This window comes from Cladosporium halotolerans (assembly GCF_011745625.1).
Source record: "Cladosporium halotolerans strain TM138-S3 chromosome Unknown Sca1, whole genome shotgun sequence".
Lineage (NCBI taxonomy): Eukaryota > Fungi > Ascomycota > Dothideomycetes > Cladosporiales > Cladosporiaceae > Cladosporium > Cladosporium halotolerans.
In genome coordinates, this window is record NW_027191452.1 from 1121513 (window position 1) to 1141155 (window position 19643).

General features: G+C 53.9%; 7 protein-coding genes across 7 annotated transcripts; 5 read left to right on the plus strand and 2 right to left on the minus strand.

Moving 5' to 3' along the window:
* Positions 1-67: 67 nt before the first annotated feature.
* WHR41_00415 (uncharacterized protein) lies at positions 68-1953 on the plus strand. Its single transcript, XM_069369021.1, has 3 exons — positions 68-779; positions 838-971; positions 1038-1953. The coding sequence occupies exons 1-3, from the start codon at positions 696-698 to the stop codon at positions 1168-1170; spliced, it is 351 nt and encodes a 116-aa protein (XP_069234035.1). The 5' UTR covers positions 68-695; the 3' UTR covers positions 1171-1953.
* Positions 1954-2636: 683 nt separating this feature from the next.
* On the plus strand, positions 2637-4856 carry WHR41_00416 (uncharacterized protein; the record flags this gene model as incomplete). The annotated part of the gene is made up of 1 exon (XM_069369022.1): positions 2637-4856. The coding sequence occupies one exon, from the start codon at positions 2637-2639 to the stop codon at positions 4854-4856; it is 2220 nt and encodes a 739-aa protein (XP_069234037.1).
* Positions 4857-5038: 182 nt separating this feature from the next.
* Positions 5039-5833, minus strand: WHR41_00417 (uncharacterized protein; the record flags this gene model as incomplete). Its single annotated transcript, XM_069369023.1, has 1 exon — positions 5039-5833. One exon carries the CDS (start codon positions 5831-5833, stop codon positions 5039-5041), a length of 795 nt encoding a protein of 264 aa, XP_069234036.1.
* A 250-nt stretch (positions 5834-6083) lies between these two features.
* WHR41_00418 (uncharacterized protein) lies at positions 6084-9376 on the plus strand. The gene is made up of 3 exons (XM_069369024.1): positions 6084-6719; positions 6767-9227; positions 9294-9376. The coding sequence occupies exons 1-2, from the start codon at positions 6173-6175 to the stop codon at positions 9007-9009; spliced, it is 2790 nt and encodes a 929-aa protein (XP_069234192.1). The 5' UTR covers positions 6084-6172; the 3' UTR covers positions 9010-9227; positions 9294-9376.
* Positions 9377-10085: 709 nt separating this feature from the next.
* Positions 10086-13525, plus strand: WHR41_00419 (uncharacterized protein; the record flags this gene model as incomplete). The annotated part of the gene is made up of 2 exons (XM_069369025.1): positions 10086-12987; positions 13039-13525. 2 exons carry the CDS (start codon positions 10086-10088, stop codon positions 13422-13424), a joined length of 3288 nt encoding a protein of 1095 aa, XP_069234034.1. The 3' UTR covers positions 13425-13525.
* Positions 13526-15161: 1636 nt separating this feature from the next.
* Positions 15162-16445, plus strand: WHR41_00420 (uncharacterized protein; the record flags this gene model as incomplete). Its single annotated transcript, XM_069369026.1, has 1 exon — positions 15162-16445. The coding sequence occupies one exon, from the start codon at positions 15162-15164 to the stop codon at positions 16443-16445; it is 1284 nt and encodes a 427-aa protein (XP_069233915.1).
* Positions 16446-16639: 194 nt separating this feature from the next.
* On the minus strand, positions 16640-18605 carry WHR41_00421 (uncharacterized protein; the record flags this gene model as incomplete). Its single annotated transcript, XM_069369027.1, has 5 exons — positions 18008-18605; positions 17529-17939; positions 17270-17477; positions 16854-17211; positions 16640-16800 (listed from the first exon to the last, which is right to left on the minus strand). Exons 1-5 carry the CDS (start codon positions 18580-18582, stop codon positions 16640-16642), a joined length of 1713 nt encoding a protein of 570 aa, XP_069233916.1. The 5' UTR covers positions 18583-18605.
* Between the last annotated feature and the right edge of the window lie 1038 nt (positions 18606-19643).

A 19643-nucleotide genomic window follows, 5' to 3' on the forward strand; every position in this document is an offset into this window, starting at 1 on the left:
CGCGCCAGACAGAGATGGCACTGTGGACAGCCCCTCATTTGGCGCCTGGCCACCGCCGCCTGCTGCTCGGCTGTACGGCTACGGCTCACCTCGCGCCCGTGTCCGCTGCGGTTGAGCGAGCGTACCTGACGGAACACACGCAAAACGCTTGCGCATTACGAGCACTGGACAGCCAGGACGTGGTACCTCACCTCCAACTGGGGCCGACACGACAACGCCGCGGCGCAGGTACGAAGACGGCCACGTTCCGCAGCGGCACTAAAATACCCCAAACTTTCCACCGCGCGTATGGTGGCCGTACACCGCGCGTGTGAGTCTGACTCTGAGAGATACTTCCCCTTGAGCCACACGCTTCGGCATCTCACGCCTCCGCCGAACCCGTGGCACGCACAATCCGTGCTCTTCGGCCTCGAACGCTCGGCTACCGACGACGGTGCGGAGCGCATGCGTCCCCTGCGCCGCCACCTCTTCATCTCACTCGCACGTTTTTCGATCCTCTTAGATCCTGCGTGTGGAGACCCCTTCGACTCGCTCCTGAGTGCGCTTACCGCTTCCGACCCTAAGCCGCGGCACGAGTCCCCTTAGTCCTCTCAGGGACGCGTAGATCCTCTTCAGGATCGCTGCATCGACTTCGTTGCCACATCTCCGCCCCGGAGGACGCTGCTCGTGCTGCGGCATCAGCGAGCTTGTGCACCATGGCGGAGTCCAGAACCAATGGCACGGGTGCCGGCAAAACGGAATGGTACGCGGGCGCATCGCGCTTCGAATTGGAGCTGGAGGTATGTCGCGCTGTCATTTATCCAGAAGCCTTACCGGGCCGCCGCTGACCTTGCTTAGTTCGTACAATCCCTGTCTAACCCCTACTATCTACACCACCTTTGCGTCCAGAAGTTCTTCGAAGATGACTCCTTCGTGGAGTGGTGCAAGTATCTCAAGTACTTCGCCGAGCCCAAATACCTCCCCTTCCTGTCGTACGTGGCGTCTCCCCCCTTGTGGAGAAGCTTATTTGCGCCTCTCCAAGCTAACGAGAATTTAAGGTATCCGGGTCCAACGCTCAAAGCTTTGGACCTCGTCCAGCAAGAGCAGTTTCGGAAAGACATCCTGAGGCCAGATGTGGTCGAGCGCTTAACCAATGATTGGATGACCGCCTTCACGGAGAAGAAGGAGTGATGGCGAGGGTGGCTTTAACGCACGCCATGAACGTCGGAACTTGCGCTCACCAAAGCGGTGTTCCACGTCGACAATGTTGACAGGCTCGGGCAGCATTGTTCTTGCATCGTCCGTCGCTCAAGACTTCACAAACCGCATGCAGGCCGTCGAAGCCTTCCCCATATGCATCACCGCATTTATCCCACATTTTCAAATGTCAAGCGCCGGGCCTTTCTGTAGGCTTGCAATGGCCGACGGAGAATCATTGCCTAGCACATGTAACGCCTTCAGTCGTGCACGACGTCGGCTCCCAGCCCGGCATTTCCGATCGCAAGTTATTCTCTGCCGCCCGGATCAACCCAACGATTTGCGCAGATCTCCTTCGGACGACGTTCACATCTTCAGGGTCGTGAAGCGCCAACGCCTTGTCAGATCTTCGATCGATCCGATCCGTTCGGACATTCGGCAGGATGGGAGCTGTGTGAAGTGGAAGCGCGAGAAGTATGGTCAGGATTAAGCCCATCATTGGTGTCCAGCAGTGCATTGCGTTCAATATGCAGGTTCGGTCTATTTGGCTGCACTGTTTTCCGAGAAATCATCAGCGCCTAATAGTCATCTACATAGCAGCTTTCGAGAACCGGCGATCAACTCGTTGTGGCTTGAATGGACCAGAAAGTTCTAGTGGCCGCAAGCGCAATACACACGTTGACCTAGTGTCATTGAGATCTACATCAATTTGCAGGATCAACGGATCTTTCTAACGACGGCTAGCATTAGTGATCTAATTGATTTTCATTCCCTGGATTTCTATTTCTGACAACATTTTCATTGCCCTCTGATATGCCAGCGTTATCTCCTGGAATATATTGATATTTTGATTGTTAGAGCTTGCGGCAGTTGGTTTGCACAGCGCTGAGAGTGAGGAGTCTGGGAGGATGCTCAATCATGTCGAGAAGGAAACGGTTGAAGTGGCATAGTCTCACATCAACATACATGTCGACTCAAATTCCCAATTTGAGGACGTCTTCTACAGGCCTTCGGTCAATTCATACATGCCATGCCAGGGTTTTTATGATTTCGGAGATCTCGCATGGCATGAGCGAACGAGAGGCGTGCCGAATTCGGCGGCCTCTTGCCTATGTAGGAAATTTTTTTCGGTGAGTTTCGCAGCGACGCAGCATTCTTCGTAATTTGCTTGGCTAGTTTGGTTCATGCCATGCGTGTGTATGCCGTACAGTATGGTTCGGATACCTCGGACTAGAATGCGAGATTTCTGCAGGTCTGGCTGTGACGTCGCGTCAGGGTCCGCAATCAGGGCGGAGCTGGGCTGAACTCCACGTGGACTGGGTGGGATGCGTTGGCCGGCGCTTGAACTGTCCTATCTTCACATATATTGCCATGTAGCTACCACATCACCCTTCCCGGTCGCCCGTGACCGGGACTGAGCATTCGACTACCAACGGAATCCACTCTGAGACCTGATTGCTATGGATTCTAAGCAACAGCCAAGTCGGGGCAGACAAGCCCCACCATTGCCGCCCAGACAGCCCTCCACGACCTCACCCTACCCAACCGACGCTCCTCCCTCCTACGACTCAGTCGCCTCGAAAGTCTACGGCGACGATTGGACCGCGCAAAATGACCCTCGCTCCTCTTCTACGCAATCGCTCACACCCTCCGACAGCAACAATGCAGACGAGCTCCAGCACCAACCGCACCCTGAGCGGCGCCGGAAGCTCCTGTGCATCTACGTACACGGCTTCATGGGCAACGAGACCTCCTTCCGCTCCTTCCCCGCACACGTACACAACCTGCTCTCAGTGCTCCTCTCCGACTCCCACGCCGTCCACACGAAGATCTACCCGCGCTACCGCTCGCGCCGCAACATCGCCTGCGCGCGCGACGACTTCAGCAGATGGCTGACGCCGCACGAGGGCGAGAACACCGACGTCGTGCTCTTGGGCCACAGCATGGGAGGCCTGGTGTGCGCAGAGGTGGCTCTCATGCCCTCCACCAGCGGCAACAGGCCGTTGCAACACAGGATCGTCGGCACGGTGAACTTCGACGTGCCCTTCCTCGGCATGCACCCGGGCGTTGTGAAGAGCGGGCTGTCGAGCATATTCTCCGCGCCGGCAGAAGAACCTGCGGACAAGTGGGATGCTACGCAGCTGGGGGGCGGTCCTGGCGGTGAAGGAGCGGCCGACGGCCCGCGAGAAAACTCACCTGCTCCTTCGGACGGCCTCTGGCGCCCGGAAAGTACGGACCCGAACTTCAACCCCTCGTTCCAGAACGACGTTGTCTTGCCGGTGCGAGAGGGGTGGCGCAATGCGTGGCATTTTGTGTCGAAGCACTCGGATAACCTGGGCAAGGCGACGAAGCAGCTTGTGACTTCGCACTTGGAGTTCGGCGGCGCTATGGCGAACTATGGAGAGCTCAAGGCAAGGTATGCTCGGATCAGAGCACTCGAAGAAGAAAGCGAGGAGGTGAGGAAGAGTGTCGTTCAAGGCGGCAAGCCGCCGAGGGTTCGCTTTGTGAATTACTACACTGCAAGCACTGGGAGACCCAAAAAGCCGAAAGACCCACAAGAGGGATTGCCAGATGGCGTGGGCAGCTCGGCCAGTCTCGACGTCGTTGAGAATGACGCCTCAAGAGGCCGATCAGTAGGCAGCACGCGATCGGTCAGCCCCAGTATTACTCTTGAGGAGCATGATGATGGCGGCCGAGTGGAAGTCAAGACGCCAGAAATGCCTTCCGAGGATGAGTATATCACCCCTTCACCAGAGATGCGCCATGTAGATCCTTCGCCGGCTAGCGACCAAAGGGACTCTGAGCCAGAGCCGGAAGCCGAGCCGGAAGCCCTCTCTCGCGCCTCGACATCGGCTGCATCGACGGCCTCGCTTCCTCCCATCCCAGATCCACCAGTCGCTCCGGCTCCGCTTGACGTCAGCTACATTGAAGACAAGCAGACGCGCAAACTTGTCGAAAAGGAACACTCTCGCGCTGTCAAAGCATACGAGCAAGCCGTCAAAGAGCGAGAGCGTGTCATACGCGATCGTGCGAAGTTGGTGGAGAAGCGAGAGCGCAAGGCTGAGAAAGAGACTTTAAAAGCTGGAAAGGCAACCCTGAAGGCAGAGAAGGATGCGCAAAAGGCGCGTTTGAAGGCCGAAAAGGAGGACGGGAAGGAGGTCAAGAAGATGGCCAAAGCCGAGGAGAACAGGGAGCTCACTCATTCTGAAAAGGAGGAGTTGCGCTTGAAGCAAGAGCGGGAGAGAATGGAGAGAGAAGGCAGGCGTTTGAGAGGTGAGCCGGAGCCGGAGTCTCAGCCAGAGGAGCCAACGTCTCAGCGGAAAGAGGAGGAAAGCCCAGTCTCCTCACCCGAAGCATCGCCGCCACCAACTATCGCGGCACCCTCCGGTATGCCACCCACATCTCGAAAGTCTTCCGACCCTGCGGATCAGAACAAGAAGCCGCCCAAAGACCGCAAGTTCTGTACCTTGCCACCGAAAGATTCTCAAGGACAGCGTGACCCATGCTGGCCAAGGGTCTTCATGAAGGATGTCGACGAGGTTGGCGCTCATTGCGGGCTGTTCTTTGTCGACGAGCGTTACGAAAGGTTGGTTGGGGACGTTGCTGAACGGATCGAGGGCTGGGTCAAGGAGGGGAGCGGCCTCGAGACTGGATTGGAGAGGATGGGGTTGAAGTCTTAGGAGATGTGTTTCATGCGTGCATCGTATCCTGCCTTTGAACGATACCCGACATGCGATACAGGCTGGCTGGCCGGTCTGCTGACGAATGTTTGAGCGAGTTTCCTTGTACATTTGATAATTCTACATTCGCTAAATCATGGGTATCATGCGCTTTCACAGCAAAAGAAGTCGCCAACATGGAGCTACTCGAAGAAGCCTCCGTCACTCTCGTCGCCGCTCTCGTTGGCAGCCATCTCTTCGGCCTTCCGTTTCCCGTTCTTCTCGGTTTGCTTCTTCGGTTTCGCTTCATCCACTGCAGCATCTTCCGTGATCTTGTAATTTCCTTCTTTGTCCAGCTTGCCATTCCTCAAGGCGTCCAACTTCCCACTTTGCGCACACTTTCTGAGCAAGTCTCTCATTTCTTGATCGCCTTGCCTCTTCACCTCGGTCGATTTGCCATCCTCATCGCTTCCCTCGACTTTTTTCGCGCTCGGGTACAACGCAACATAGGGCACGTCCAGTGGATAGAACATCGCATACTGCACATCGAGCTCGCACTCATCCACCTCCCTCGCTAACTCCTCCCTCTCGCCCGCATCCTCCTCAACTTCCTTCATCGCCTTCTTCGCCCTCTTCAGCCTCTTAGTAGCCTTCTGCCGGTCAAAGAATCGAACCTTGTGATACCTCGCAATCATCTTACTCCTCTTCTCTGCCGTCTGCGACTCCACGAGCTCTTGCTGCGCGCTCGCCAGTTCGCGCTCTTTGGCGATCCTGACCTTGGGTGGCAGCGGCTTCTTGCCTTCGCTCTCTTCGCCGTCACGCTCGAGCAGCCTCCGCAGATTGCGAATGCTGGTCTTCAGTTCATTGACCGGTCGTGCCTTTTTGAAGGACTTGCTGCCGCTGAGGTTGTTGGGTTTCTGCCGTTTGCGCGGCGGGTCGCGGGGAACCTGGGTTTGGCGCGAAGGGTGGATGTCTGGCGCGGGGCGTTTTGAGGCCATGGTCGTGAATTCTTTGCCTTTTGGCCTGACTCGAGATATCGCAGGCTTTTTAGCAAGGGCAGAATGGCAAGTTGCACTTTTTGCTCAAGCGAATCTGAGATTCCTGGGAAGGCTTCTCGAACCGTACCTTAACTTTTTGAAGGGCCGGCTGGGCTTGCAGGGCCCCGAGACGCGCTAACCCGGATTGGCCAAGCTTGCTCACTTCACATCTCTTCCCACCGTCTCGTCGGCTCGTCGCGTCGCCATTAACAGGCATTGAATTCTGCATCATGATTCCTTGAGCGGCCGGAGTCGCTATGCTTGTAGCACTTATCGAACCATCAGAGAAACAGTCCGTCAATGGAAGCGGCTGTGCGCTGGTCGCCGCACTCGACAGGCGATAAACGTCGATTCCTGTTGGTTGATGTCGCCGAAAGCAGCTTGACGCTCAATGAGATCGATGGCAATGTCAACGATGGGTCAAAGATTCCACACCAACGAGTTGCCCATTATGGCAAGCTGCCTAATTTTGCCGCTTTCGACTGGTCGAGGACGGATGAATCTTTAGTGGCCCTTGGCCTGGTCTCGGGCAACGCGAGCTTGGTGAAGCTTAGTGAGACTAACGAGCCGTCGGAGGTCGTGACGACTTTTAGGATCAAACAGCAAAGGAAGTGCAACTCAATCGCGTTCAGCAATGAGAACTGGCTTGCGGTGGCGCTCGACAAGACACGATCGGACGTTTGCCTCAACATCTACGATGCCAGTGGCAACTCTGGCAATCAGAGTGATCCAATCAGGAGGCTTTGTCCTGCTGAACTGGTTTCTAGTGTCAGATTCTTTCCTAGACAGCCACAGGAGATTGTTCTTGCGGCTCAGCGAGCTTTTATCCGGTTATATGACCTGCGAGGTTGGTTGCTCTTATCCACTTCGTTCAACAAGTACTGACACAATAAGACCCTCATGGAAACTCCGGTGCCAACGTCCAGGCCTCTACGAGGAATGTCAACAATATTGCCATCGACCCGATGGACGATAATTACTTCGCTTCCGCTGGATCCACCGATGACCCGTCTGTGACCGTATGGGACAAGCGTTGGATCACTCATGGAGCTGGAGCGACGAACAACGGTGCAGTTTTCGACTTCAAGCCAGCCGTTGACAGCAGCTTGAGAACATCAGTGTGGAGCCTGCGGTATTCCGGGCAACATCGCGGCCGTCTCGCCGTTTGCTCCAGCACGGGAGAACTTAAGATTTTTGACATGGTGGAAGGCCGGACTCATCTCTCGCAGTCTGCTGAATACATGCCTTTCAACCCGTACGGTGGCTCACATTGGACGACAAATCGCTACGTTTCAGAGAGCAAAAGCCTGGAGCACCCGTGGCATCATTCTAGCCACGGAAGGCCTAGCAATAGTAGGATCGTCGCATTTGACTGGATGAGAGATGGAGACATTGATGTGGACCAGGGCTTGATGGTACTTCGGCCTAATCGCTCGGTTGACATCATGCGCGTGCCTACTGATAAGTCTATTGCTGAGGTAACGCCACGGCACGAATTCAGCGTAGCGTTGAAAACCTCATCCTTCTCTGAACCAAACACCGCGGCTGATACGACGCAAGTGGAGGCCACCTATGAACAGCAGCACGGTGCTTCAGAAGCGGAAGACTTCGGTCCGCTCCAGTACAGTGGCGAGCTTAACGTAGAAGAGGAGGTCTCCGTACCGGTTTGCGCGCCAGGTGATCCGCAGATTGCTTCTTTACTGGCTGCAGGAACCGTTCCTCGTGAGCGCTGTCGACGTGGATACTTATTCGATTGCCAGAAAAACATGGAGATTGTCGCGGGCAATTGGCAACTCGAGCGACTGTGGGAGATCGTTGGCCGCTTCCAAGAACAGGCACAGGAAGACGGCATGGTATTCGACACCTTGGATCTGAGTTATGTTGGAGTCACAGGCCTCTGGTCAGAGAACCCAGGCCACAGCCCGAATCGGTTCCTCTCGCCAGCTCCTACAAAACCAGAAGACGCGTTGATTGGTCTGACCGAAGAGAAGGAGATCCCTTCTTTTGAAGGAGAGCGAACAGAATTTCCAGAACATAGACAAATTTGCCTTCTGGTATGTGGCTGGAAATTCACCTTGGATACACTGGAAGCTGAGTGTCAGGAGCTCATTGATCGAGGTCTGCACTATCAAGCTATCGTGCAAGCTGTGCTGCATGGCTATCGAAACGTGGCTTTAAATTTGCTGCGAACTCTGATACGGAGCAAGACAATACCGAACATTGGACTTGGTGCTCTACTAGCATCGGATGAGATCAATGAGGCTCAACGGGAAATGTGCATGTGGATGTCAGCCGATACTGATGATCCGGCGTTGAAGGCTCTGCTGACGTACCTCACCAACGGAGACTGGCGAGATGTCATGAAAACGAACTACTTGCATCTTGGCTACCGAGTAGCTCTCGGCCTGCGATACCTCAACGATACCGAATTGAGCGGCTTCATCCAATCAGAAACCGCGCGCGCTATACGCAATGGTGATCTGGAAGGCATCCTTCTGACTGGCCTGGGATCACAGGCTATGGACCTACTGCAAACCTACTTGACCCGGACAAACGACCTTCAAAGCGTCGTGCTCGCGGCCAGTTTCACGAACCCGCTTTATGTTGACGATATCCGCTGGGAGATGTGGAAGGATACCTATTTCCAGCAAATGCAGACATGGCGCGCATTCAACGAACGCACCAAGTTCGTAATTCAGCACAATCGTCTCGCGCGCACACGCGAAAGAAGTTCTGCAAAGATTGGCAAAACGCCAGCACAGGTCGCGTTGAAGTGTGCTCACTGTCACGGTTCACTCGCGCGCCACGAAAATCACTCCCTCAGCGGGAAGAATGCGTCGAAGCAAAACGTCAAACCAAAGGTCAAAGGACCTGCAGCAAACGCCGGTACGGTCTGCTTGAAGTGTGGCCGCCATATGCCGCGCTGTGCAATTTGCGCGTTGTGGCTGGGGACGCCGGACCCCCAAAAACAAGCTGCAAAGAAAGACATTGCGCAGGTGGAGCATGCGATGAGTCGTTTCTTGAGCTTTTGTGTGGCGTGCGGGCATGGATATCACGCAGATCACGCGTTGAGGTGGTTCGAGGGCCACGATGTATGTGCTGTGCCAGACTGCGGCTGCTCTTGCGGGTTGAAGTGATGAAGCCATGTGTGGTCCTCGACCTTGACCTGGGACTACTACCGGCCGGCTCTTTCACTCCTTGTCCTTTCGTTGCTAAGCGGTATGCGAATTTTCAGGCGCACACGTGGAGGTGGATGCTCCGATATTGGCTCTGTCTTGTTTGAAGCTCTTCGTTCAATCTAAACGTAGTAGCGCCAACAGTCATGGAAGCATCCAGCAGGCAGGGATTAATGAATGTGAGTGGTCCTAACGGCTGTAATCGGAAATCTCGGATGGAGAACGCAGCTGAAAGATCACTACAGGATTAAGTGTACATATGCAATACACGCCTTAATTGAAGCTGCCGCGAAATGTCACCGCACCGAAAAGCTACCACCCATTTCAGGAACGGCCTGCTATTTGCCGTCGTTTGAAATGATTCCGGTCTCCCATGATCTTCTCGCTAGGACCCGATCAAGGTCATATCTGCGGTTTCCGACATTGGCCAGCGCTTCTGGTTGAAGAAAACGTCGTCTATCACATGCCAAGTAACTTGACTGGCGTGTGACAAGATGCACGCGTCAAATTGATCCCCCATTTAAATTGAGCTCATATCTGCGGCTTTCGACACTTTGCGGCTTTCCACTCCCAGTCAGAGCGGAGTCGACTTGCGCCTTCACTGCAATCACGTGCAGCGCGGTTGCCTAAGCAAGTGAACGCGCGAGCTGCTTTAAGACTCGACATGCGATCAGCCGTTGACGTTCTACCACGACACTTCCTTATCCGCACAGCGCCAGACGCGACCATTACTTGCAGCAGCATCAGCGACGTCTACCAGCAGCAGAGGAGCACACCACGAGGTCAGCCACCCCTGTTCCAAAAGATAGCAGCGAACACTCAGCACTCTCGCCGCAGCGCCGTCGTGGCCTGGGACGCGCACGAGAAGCACGATGGCGTCCACCATCATGGCACGGCCTGACGAAGGCCGCATGCACCGTCTGGCTCTACAAGTCGCACATTCCGCGATGACAGGCTTTCATGAACACATGGCTAAAACAGACCACAAAGTCGTTGCAGTGGAGCGGCATGACTGTGACTGGCGCGATGGCTGCAAGATGACCGAAGAGCGCTTCCTATGGTTCAAGGCGCGCGACAAGACCCCAGTTCGTCAAATCAAATCATTCTACCGCTCGCACTACGATGATTCCGCCCTAAAGGTCACGCTCAACGTCCACCAGCAGCAAGTTGACGACTCGAAGTTCCTTGCCGATCTCGACAGCTTTCACGACAGGTTTATTGTCTTCACTACACAATCGCCGCTTCCCGCTCCTCCGGCCCCTCTTCCATCTTCGCAGCTCTTTGTTCCGGAGTATCGGCCGAATCTAATGCTGGGTCTCTCCAGTGCTCCCTCATATTCGGATGAAAGCGGAACTTCTCGCAGAACTATTGGTAGCGCAAGTCACACACAGTCGACAAGTACAGCTTCTGTCCTTCTCGGAGGCAATGAATCAAGGACGGTGGTACACACGGCTCTGAAGGAACTTCTTACGGAGCGGTCGCCGGAGAGACTCGAATATGCCGTGCAAAAAGGCCTTGCGACACTGAAGGAGATTGAGCAGCATCTCTACACCCTTTCAAAAGACCCAGATGCACGCAAATGGCTTGTCACAGTCGCTGAAGTCCGCGAGATGGCTAGCAAGAATCGCACCGTGATCGGAGTTGCCGGGAACACAGGTGCTGGGAAGAGCAGTGTAATTAACGCTGTGCTGGAAGAAGAGCGATTGGTCCCAACGAACTGCATGCGTGCTTGCACTGCCGTGGTGACTGAAATGTGCTACAACGAATCCAACGACCCTTCATCCCCATACCGAGCGGAGATTGAGTTCGTGCAACCGGACGACTGGCGCCGTGAGCTCGCTATACTTTTTGAAGAGGTCTTTGACGGCGCGGGCAGTATCAATAAGGATGTTCACAACTCCGAGTCGATCGCGGGTGTAGCGTACGCCAAGATGCGTGCCGTCTACCACAATCATACAAGGGAGATGCTGCAGTCGAGCAACATCAATCAGCTCATGGCCACCAAGAGTGTCATTGATGTGCTCGGGACTGTGAAGCGTATCAGTAGCGGCGATTGCGCTAGCTTCTACCAGCGTCTGCAGCACTATGTCGACAGCAAGCAAAAGCCGGGATCCGACCAACACGTTAAAAATGCGCAGAAACGTGAATTGGAGCTTTGGCCTCTGATTAAGGTCGTGCGCATATACACCAAGGCGGAAGCTCTGTCGACCGGCGCTGTTTTGGTTGATCTGCCAGGCGTGCACGACTCGAACGCAGCTCGCGCTGCAGTTGCCGATTCCTACATGAAGGAATGCACTGGGCTCTGGATCGTCGCCCCTATCACTAGAGCCGTGGATGACAAGGCCGCGAAGAACCTACTCGGCAACTCTTTCAAACGCCAGTTGAAATACGATGGCACATATTCTGCAGTCACATTCATTTGCTCCAAGACGGACGACATTTCCAGAACTGAAGCGATCGACTCGCTCCATCTCGATACCCGTATGGCAGGATTGCTTGGTGAGCGATCCGAAATCGATCGCAGCAAGCTTGAAATCAACGAAGAGCATGCGCGCCTTCGCAATGATCGCGAGAGTAATGACGATGAAATGCACAAGTATGAGGAGCAGATCGACCATCTAGACGATGAGCTCAGCAATATCTCGATCGGAAACATGCCTTACGATACCGGGGCTCCCAACAACAAGCGAAAGCATGCAATAGAGGCTGAAGAAGCGTCCCTCACTGACGGCGTGCCACTTACGGCGCAACAGAAACATGACAAGATTGAGAGTCTCAAACAACTCAAGAGGACTGCTCGTCAAAATGGACGGCGACTGCGAGAGAGAATGGAGCAGTTCCAAAGGCAGCTCGTAGATCTGGAAGCGCGCAAAGTCGAGGTTGACGCGAGCTTGGATGCCTTTTGCATTGAAGGCCGCAACGAGTGGTCCCGCGCACGCATCAGAGAAGACTTTGCAGAGGGCATCAAGGAGCTAGACCAGGAGAACGCCGCTCAAGAAAATCCCGAGGAGTTTGACCCGAACCACGACGTGCGGGACTATGAAAATGTGGCTCGCTCGCTACCAGTGTTCTGTGTCAGCAGCCGTGCATATCAAAAATTGAGTGGTCGGCTTCAACATGATGGTGAGGTCGTCGGCTTTTCTTCGAAGAGCCAGACTGAGATCCCCCAACTCCAGGCACATTGTCGAAAGCTCACTGAGGGCGGAAGGCAAGCTGGGTGTACACGTTTCCTTAACAGGTTGAACCAGCTTCTCACGTCCTTAAGCCTCTGGGCATCTGATGATATGAGTGACTCTTCGGTCGATTCACAGCAGCGCATATCGTTCAAGAGCTCTCTCGCAAAGAACCTGCTTCAGTTTGAAAGGGGCCTGGAGGTCGGTGTGGACCAAACTATGGATGACGTCGTCGAAATTCTCGAGGCACAGCTGTTCGGGGAGTTCGCCGCAGCCGCAAATGCCGCAGCTTCGGCCGCTGACTCAACTGTCTCCAGCTGGGGAGCCCCTATGGAGAACGGTGGACTGTTCTGGGCTACGTATAAGGCCACAGTCCGCCGCAAGGGTATTTTTGCAGGGTCCTCTGGAACTCGCAACTTCAACGTAGAACTCACGGATCCACTTTACAAGGGACTGAGTACTCCGTGGGATCAAGCGTTTCACCGCCGTCTGCCAGCAGTCATCCAGAGCTTTTCTATCGGTGCGGTTACTACTTTGCGCCAATTTCATGATGCAGTCGAGTCCGACTGCAAAGAATATGGTCTTGGGGTCTCCCGTATCGCTCGGCTGGAGGACAATATTATCGTATTTGAGACTGCTTTCGAGGAGCTTTCAAAAGCGATGACAATCAACGTCAACGAAGCGCAGCGTGAGATCAACAGAGAATTCACACCGTCGGTGGCTTCAGCCATGGATCCGGTATACACTGTGTGCGGCGCAGAGAATGGTAAGCGTTCATCTCAAAGTTTTGTTCGTATATCACTGACGTACTTCGCAGGCCGAGGTTCGTTCCAACGTATGAAGCAGCACATGGCCACTCATATTGCCACTCACCAATCCAGCATGTTCGAAGATGCCACGACCATGGTTAGGAACAATATCAACTCCATGTGTGAACAGGCGAGGAGAACCATGCACGGGCGCGTGCATCATGTTCAAGAAGCAATCTCACGCGACTACCTGACGATCCTTGGGGACGAACACAGTAAGAATCGAGCGGTCAGCAATGTGGAAAAGACGGCGCGTAGGGATATTGAGGATGTAATCAATGAGAGTGAAGTTTCTTTCCGAGAGGCGTTGGAATGCGACTTGGATCAGCTCGCCTCCGTTGGTGGCAAGCGCTCGGACATCGACCGTGAGGATACGAGCGCACCGCTAATTTGAATGATGTCGTTTACCGGTGGCGTAGAATCCAATGGCATTGAATGGGGGGATTTTGCTTTCGTAGTGCACGTAGTTCTCCATATCAAAATTGCTCCCGAGTAGTCTATGATGGAGGGTAATACCTGCTATTCCTTACTTCAGTCTGGAGAGGACTCAAGACGTCTGTCTGCGACTCAAGGATCCTGACGCCACGTTAGAATTCAGGAATAATCCACGGCCCTAAAGGCGACTTCCTGTAATAACATCGGCCCAATTTGGCGCGAAACCATGACTCAGGTGGTCCTATTGGGTCCCGGGGCATCCGGGCTCCTCCACCGGTGGCTTGACGGGCAGTGCTTTATTGTAAGGCGGAGCGGGAGGATTAATGCAACGACAAAATTGGTCAACACGTTTTAGGCATTTCCGCGCCAAATCAAGCTGGTCTTACGCCCGCTGTGCCGTGCCTCTGGAAGCCTGTTTGGAGAACACTAATCTGTTGAAGCGCCATATGCATTCACGCTCTCAGACCGGGCGAGCTCCTGAATTCTTCTATGTTGATTGGCGACAATGGCTGCGATGCTGCTTCAGCTTGCATGTGAACTGGGTCATTTTGTGAACCCTCTTGACAGATCTCTTGTGTCACGCCTGTCTCGTGCTGGCTCTGGTACAGCGTACGGTTGGCATGCCTTGGCTATCTGCTGCGGTTGTCACGACAGACTTCATCCAACCGGGGAGCTCATCGTGCGAGATGGACGGTGAACAATGTAGCATCAGACTTGGTGACGCCACAGTCGCTTCGTCTTCGTGAATTAGCTAGACGGTATATTCTCCCACGAAGGCAAGAGCCGAGGAGTCTCAAATTTCTGTTGCCGGAGTAGGAGGGTTGGTGTTGGTGGAGGATGCCGGCGGTCTGACGTCGAGTGCGGTTCCGTAAGCGAGGAAGCGAGGGCTTAGCGCACGTCTATTTTTAAAACCACTGTGCCTCGTATTCCAACGCCGCCCGTCAATCCGTCTGCCATGTTCTTGCTTGCCACTCTGCTTAGGCTCGATTCGAACGGCACGGGCATCCGAGCCGCATCTGCGACTGAAGCGTTGGATGTCCCCGGACGCAAGTGTAAGATGGCGTCTCTGTTCGTCGACAGCGCTGATGGCCGGCCAGAGGGCGCGCACGAAGCGGCACAGCATCTTCGGCCACGTTCCCAAAGTCCACGGCAACAGAGTTTCCAAGCGGTCAAAGCCCGGCGTCTAGAGTTATCCTCCAACTCTTTGCGAATTGACAATGATGGAGGAACTGCATGCTTCCTCCTCTGCCGATTTCGAGCAGCAGGAGTTTATGGTGAAGTTGGAGCGTTCCTTCTAGCCGCATTGACCATTTTCATGCCCGCACGTCTAGTCCTTACCTCATACGCCATGAATAGTAATCGACGAGATTTGCCGCTCTATTCTCCTTATGATGCCCGCCCCGGATGCCATCTCGGCTGAAAGTGTTGTGACCTGACTCCGGCGTGACTACAAGGTTACGGGTCTTGACGGACCGCAAGCATGGGGAATTAGTCTTTTGCCCTCCAAATCTTCACCGTTTCGCGGAGAGAATCAGCACAGATAATGCTCGCTTATGCACTCTTAAGCTGAACGGCCGCCACTCTCCGGCAGTGCCTCAATTGATCCTACGCTGTACGCATCATGTACGACCTGTCCGATCCCTTTGATTGACTTTGAAGGAATACCCTGTCAAGGTCATGTCAAGTTGCCCCCACAATGTCAACTGACTGGGTTCACGCAACATTGCATATTCAGATGCCCTGTGATCGGCCTCCACACTATACTGATCTTTCGCCATTGACATCCATTCCAATCTACAAACATCAGTCAGATTTCATCATTGCCGAGGAATCTCGGTCCAACCAATATCGCATGGACCCTCACGACCCGCCCGAATACGATCCGGAAATACTGGTTTCTCGGCAGAGGCAGGATGATACATGTATGCCATACGGTAGCCATCACTCGGAGAACGCACGTCAACAGCCAGCTACAAATCCCCTTGCACAAGGTCAATGGGCCAGAGTACCAACAAGACCTCCCGATTTTGGCACCTTTATCGCCACAAATCCTGGAAGTCGGGGTTTGAATCAACCTTCTCTACAGCGAACGCAAAGCGTTGGACCAGCATTCCGGCTTGAAAGCTCGCCTCCAAAATCTTCCAGTTCCAGACCACGAAGGCGACCGAGGCCATTGGATCAGGAGCGCCTGCGACAGCCTCTAAATCCCTCTATGCTGTACCCTCAAATGAGTCCGTACGCGGTGCCGGACAACGGATCGGACAATGACACTTTCGACTATCAACCACGCTCCATAAGCCAACCAACAACTCCAGGTCTTCTGCCGCGGGTCTCGGAGGTTCAAGCAACCACCCTTCCCCGACATGCCACCTATCCACCGGCCAGTGAATGGCTTGACCAAAACGAGTCAATCACAAACGACGCAGCTTTCAATGACGAGCACGAGTTTCGCTTATTCGTAGAAGCCACGGCTGGCTTGGGCCCAATACCGAGCATGGATCATAGAGGCTTGAGCTCACCATTTACCTCCCACAGTCATCCAATCCACCACAACGACAGCACAGGTGGATTCGAAACAGACACAAGCTACATGATCTCGCCGACCGCGGATACCCCAACGACAGTACAGGCTCTACAGTATCTTGCTCAAATGCCCGAGAATACCTCCCAACCACCACCGCAACCACCGCAGCGGCACAACATACAGGCGTTTGGACCGGATTTTGACAGCTGGCTGCAATCTCCGCCCTCACATGTCGGGCCAGCACAACGACCTCCAATGCCACCGCTTTCAACACAAGCAGTGATGCCGGACTGGACAAGTGTCCCGGATGTGAGCCCGCTTGACGAAGAGTTGCCTGACTATGCTGCAAGCCAGGCGCAGGCGCAGGCTGTACAGAGGGTTGAGGCGACAAGGCGAGCGCAGGAGTTACAAAGAAGGTGGCAGCAAAGCGGGAGCCGAACGACAAGGTACTCTTAAAAGGCAGAGGGAAAATCTCATGGAATTACTGCACCTTTCCATTCTGCTTGAAAACCCTTGTGCAGTTGTGATTGCACCATATGAAGATATGACCGTACTCGAGATTCATAAACAGAGATCCTCAATCGGCTCGCAAGTGAGAAGTCTAAATAAAGTAGTAGCAATCTGGACACAATCTATCTTAGACCCAGAGCTCAGTGAAGCTTTGCTAGGCGGAGATAGCATTGCTGAGGGGCGCTAGTCAACAGCTCATGCTTTTTGTAGGTCGACAAAAGCTCCGGAACGGGCTGCAAGTCAAATCTCCACACGGTCAAGGTAACGAGTATGCGGAGTTGCATTTCAGCCAACTTGCGACCTGTTCGAAAACGTCAGCATTTATAGTGAATGCGCAAAACGTATTGCCCTTACCAAAGCAGCTGCGAATTCCCGCTCCAAATGGCATGGACGGCCCAGCCCTCGGATTGAAGACTTGCTTTCCATTGTCGTCCAAGGAGAGCCATCGCTCAGGCAGGAAGTCACCAATGGTGGAAGGATCCCAAACGCCATAGGCTGCTTTTGCCTCGCGGCTAGATTGGGTGCGCGAATTTTCGTCAATATCGAACGCCGGCGTCAAGAAGGATGGCCCGCCATTGGGAAAGAACACGTCAGTCCCTTTTGGGATATGTATACCCAGAATCTGGGTGTCGACAGTCGCGACCCGGTTGACGATTTGAGTCGCAGAGGTATGGCGCATTACTTCCTCAATGACCGCGTCAAGATATGGTACCTGACAGTTACAATGATCAGCGAGTCAGCCGCCCTTTATGGTAGATGGGCTCACACACCTTGGTTTTGCACAGTGCTTCCACAGTAGGGTCTTGGCCAGCATTAAGAACCTCCCTGAACGCTTCGTGCAGCTCGGAACGAAGTTTCGTCTGCACCGTCTGCCTCGAACTGATCCACTTCAGAGCCCACTGCATGACCGTGCCCGTCGTTTCGTATCCCGCAATAACAAAACCGAAAAGTTCGTCGCGCATTACTTGGGTATTCCATCTAAAAACAATTGATCAGTCCTGGTCTTCAATACCTTCGAGCGGTACGCACTGTACTGGGCGGCCTTCTTTTTTCGACATTTGCACTTCGTTCTGCATGATCAAGTCTACTGCACATCGGAGGCTGCCTTGGTGAGCAGAACTTGAAGAGCTTCGCTTGTACGCTTTCTCCAACTCGGCATTTATCATCTTGTTCTTACGGGAGACAGCCATGCGTAGTTTGGGGTGAAAATTCATTGCGAGCCAATGATGCAGCACTGGGGACGGCGACTTCAAAGGGATCTCGGACGACGCGGTTACTGTGACAGTTGCGTCGTATTCTTTCGATGTAGGCGCTACAGGTAGCTCGGCCTCTGTATCGTTGTTTTCTGGTCGTTCTCCCGATGGCAGCTTGGAGAGGAGGTCAACATGATTCGAGGTGACCTGTAGGGAAGATCCAAACGTGGCTGCAAAGATAGTATCGCTGCATAGGTCACCCAGCTAACGTCAGAAAAAAGCCTCTGGGAGTTACATCTGTGCCAATGTACTCACAGTGATGCGTTGAGAATGTCGTTCTTCGCTGTGAACGGGCGCCCAAGTGCCAGCCTCGACTTTTCGTTCCAAAGCCTGTGTAGCATGTTGATGCTTTCGTATACTCGTTTGCTTAGCACCTGATCGAGGAATTGGGGTGACATTGTGTCACCCACCAACCGTCGGTGAGCTTTCCATTCGTTTCCGAGCCTTAAGCCGGCGTGATGAGTCGGCAGCGTTGCTTTGAAGATGTCGCTAAAGAATTGAGAACGGTCGAATTCGCGGGATCTACGGACCATAACGTCTTGAGCCTCTTTGAAATCGGCGACGACAACCCATGGCTTGCCGAACGGGCGGAGGAACAACTGGATGACCGGTTCATTGAGCTTGATGAGCTGTTGTGAGAGGAAGCCTGTCATTTCAGACCTCTCGGCCTCGTATCTGATTGCCTCAGGTAAGTCGCCGGTGATACGTCCTGCCGCATATTCGTTGTATGGAATACCAGGAATTGGTTTGGGGAGCGCTGCTTTGTAGACAAGGTAACCAAGTACCAATGCGGCTGAGAGAGATGCAAAGTATACCGTAGTCAAAAACATGGCTGTTGCTTCTGTATTGGCTTCAGAGACAGTCAACTCGGTTTGCCGGCTCAATGAAACGTTCAGGTGATAGAATGTCAGGATAAAAGAGGGCAAAGTGAGTGATGCATGAGAAAACGACGGAGAGGGAAAGACAGGTCAATGTGCAATATTTGTAGACGGCGAAAGACGCGTGACAAGTAAGACCAACTGAGAAGCATAAGCGTCAGCTTACTTGGGAGGTCTATGTCAAACGATCTGTCAAGGGTATGGGCGCGCAGCGACCCTAGCTACTGCGGTGGCATGCATGCATGAACTGACTGGCTCCCAAGACCTGGCTGGCATGGTCCAAGCGAGTGTCATTTTGCGATAGCCGATCTGTACCAGGTCGTTGAAGAGAGTGACGTTAAGCTGCAATTGAATGTATCTAATATGTGTCAGCACATCTGGGAAGGTCCGCGCTGAGTTTCTCTTGAGGGACGTATCTACGTAATCAGGGTGATGATTGGGTCTTCACTGTGGTTACACAACCGCAGTCTTTGAGTCTGGCTGGGATTACTCGTTCACTTGGCACATGACAGTTGTGCCAGCTCAGTGCCGTACAGAATACCTAGGTAGGCTGGCAACTCTCCCAGTTCAGAATGGGTGTACCAGGTCCAGGAATAGGCATGGCACCTTCTACTCATCTCATTCGTTTCTGCACAGTTAAGAGAGGCGCATGACGAGCTCCTTTACTCTTTCCGCAGTGTCCGGCATAAGTGTAATCGATAATTCAATCAGTAAATGCAATGAAATGATTCTGGGGTGGAGCCTTGCATGCCGCGGACATGGGGATGCTGTTGCTGATCTGGGCATCACTCCACATCACACGATAGCGGTTGCGCGTATGCGTACTCAGGGTTCTGGGTGCTGCACGAATGAGCTTCTATCAGTGAACAGGTATCCCGACAGACGTGAGGCTCGACGAGATCGCACGCAAGAAGCGCGCGTGCGGTCGTGAAGAGGGATGTCATGTGACCAGACTTCGGACGACGTTTGGCGAGGGGCAGCCGCAGCCGCACCCCGGCGTTCGTTACGCACGG

What these genes read in the sequence shown, in the direction of transcription:
- WHR41_00415 (XM_069369021.1), top strand. Translation starts at nt 696, where the DNA reads ATGGCGGAGTCCAGAACCAATGGCACGGGTGCCGGCAAAACGGAATGG. An exon ending in GCTTCGAATTGGAGCTGGAG is followed by an intron (nt 780 to 837) that starts GTATGTCGCGCT and finishes GACCTTGCTTAG; the next exon opens with TTCGTACAATCCCTGTCTAA. An exon ending in AAATACCTCCCCTTCCTGTC is followed by an intron (nt 972 to 1,037) that starts GTACGTGGCGTC and finishes CGAGAATTTAAG; the next exon opens with GTATCCGGGTCCAACGCTCA.
- WHR41_00418 (XM_069369024.1), top strand. Translation starts at nt 6,173, where the DNA reads ATGGAAGCGGCTGTGCGCTGGTCGCCGCACTCGACAGGCGATAAACGT. An exon ending in CCGGTTATATGACCTGCGAG is followed by an intron (nt 6,720 to 6,766) that starts GTTGGTTGCTCT and finishes TGACACAATAAG; the next exon opens with ACCCTCATGGAAACTCCGGT.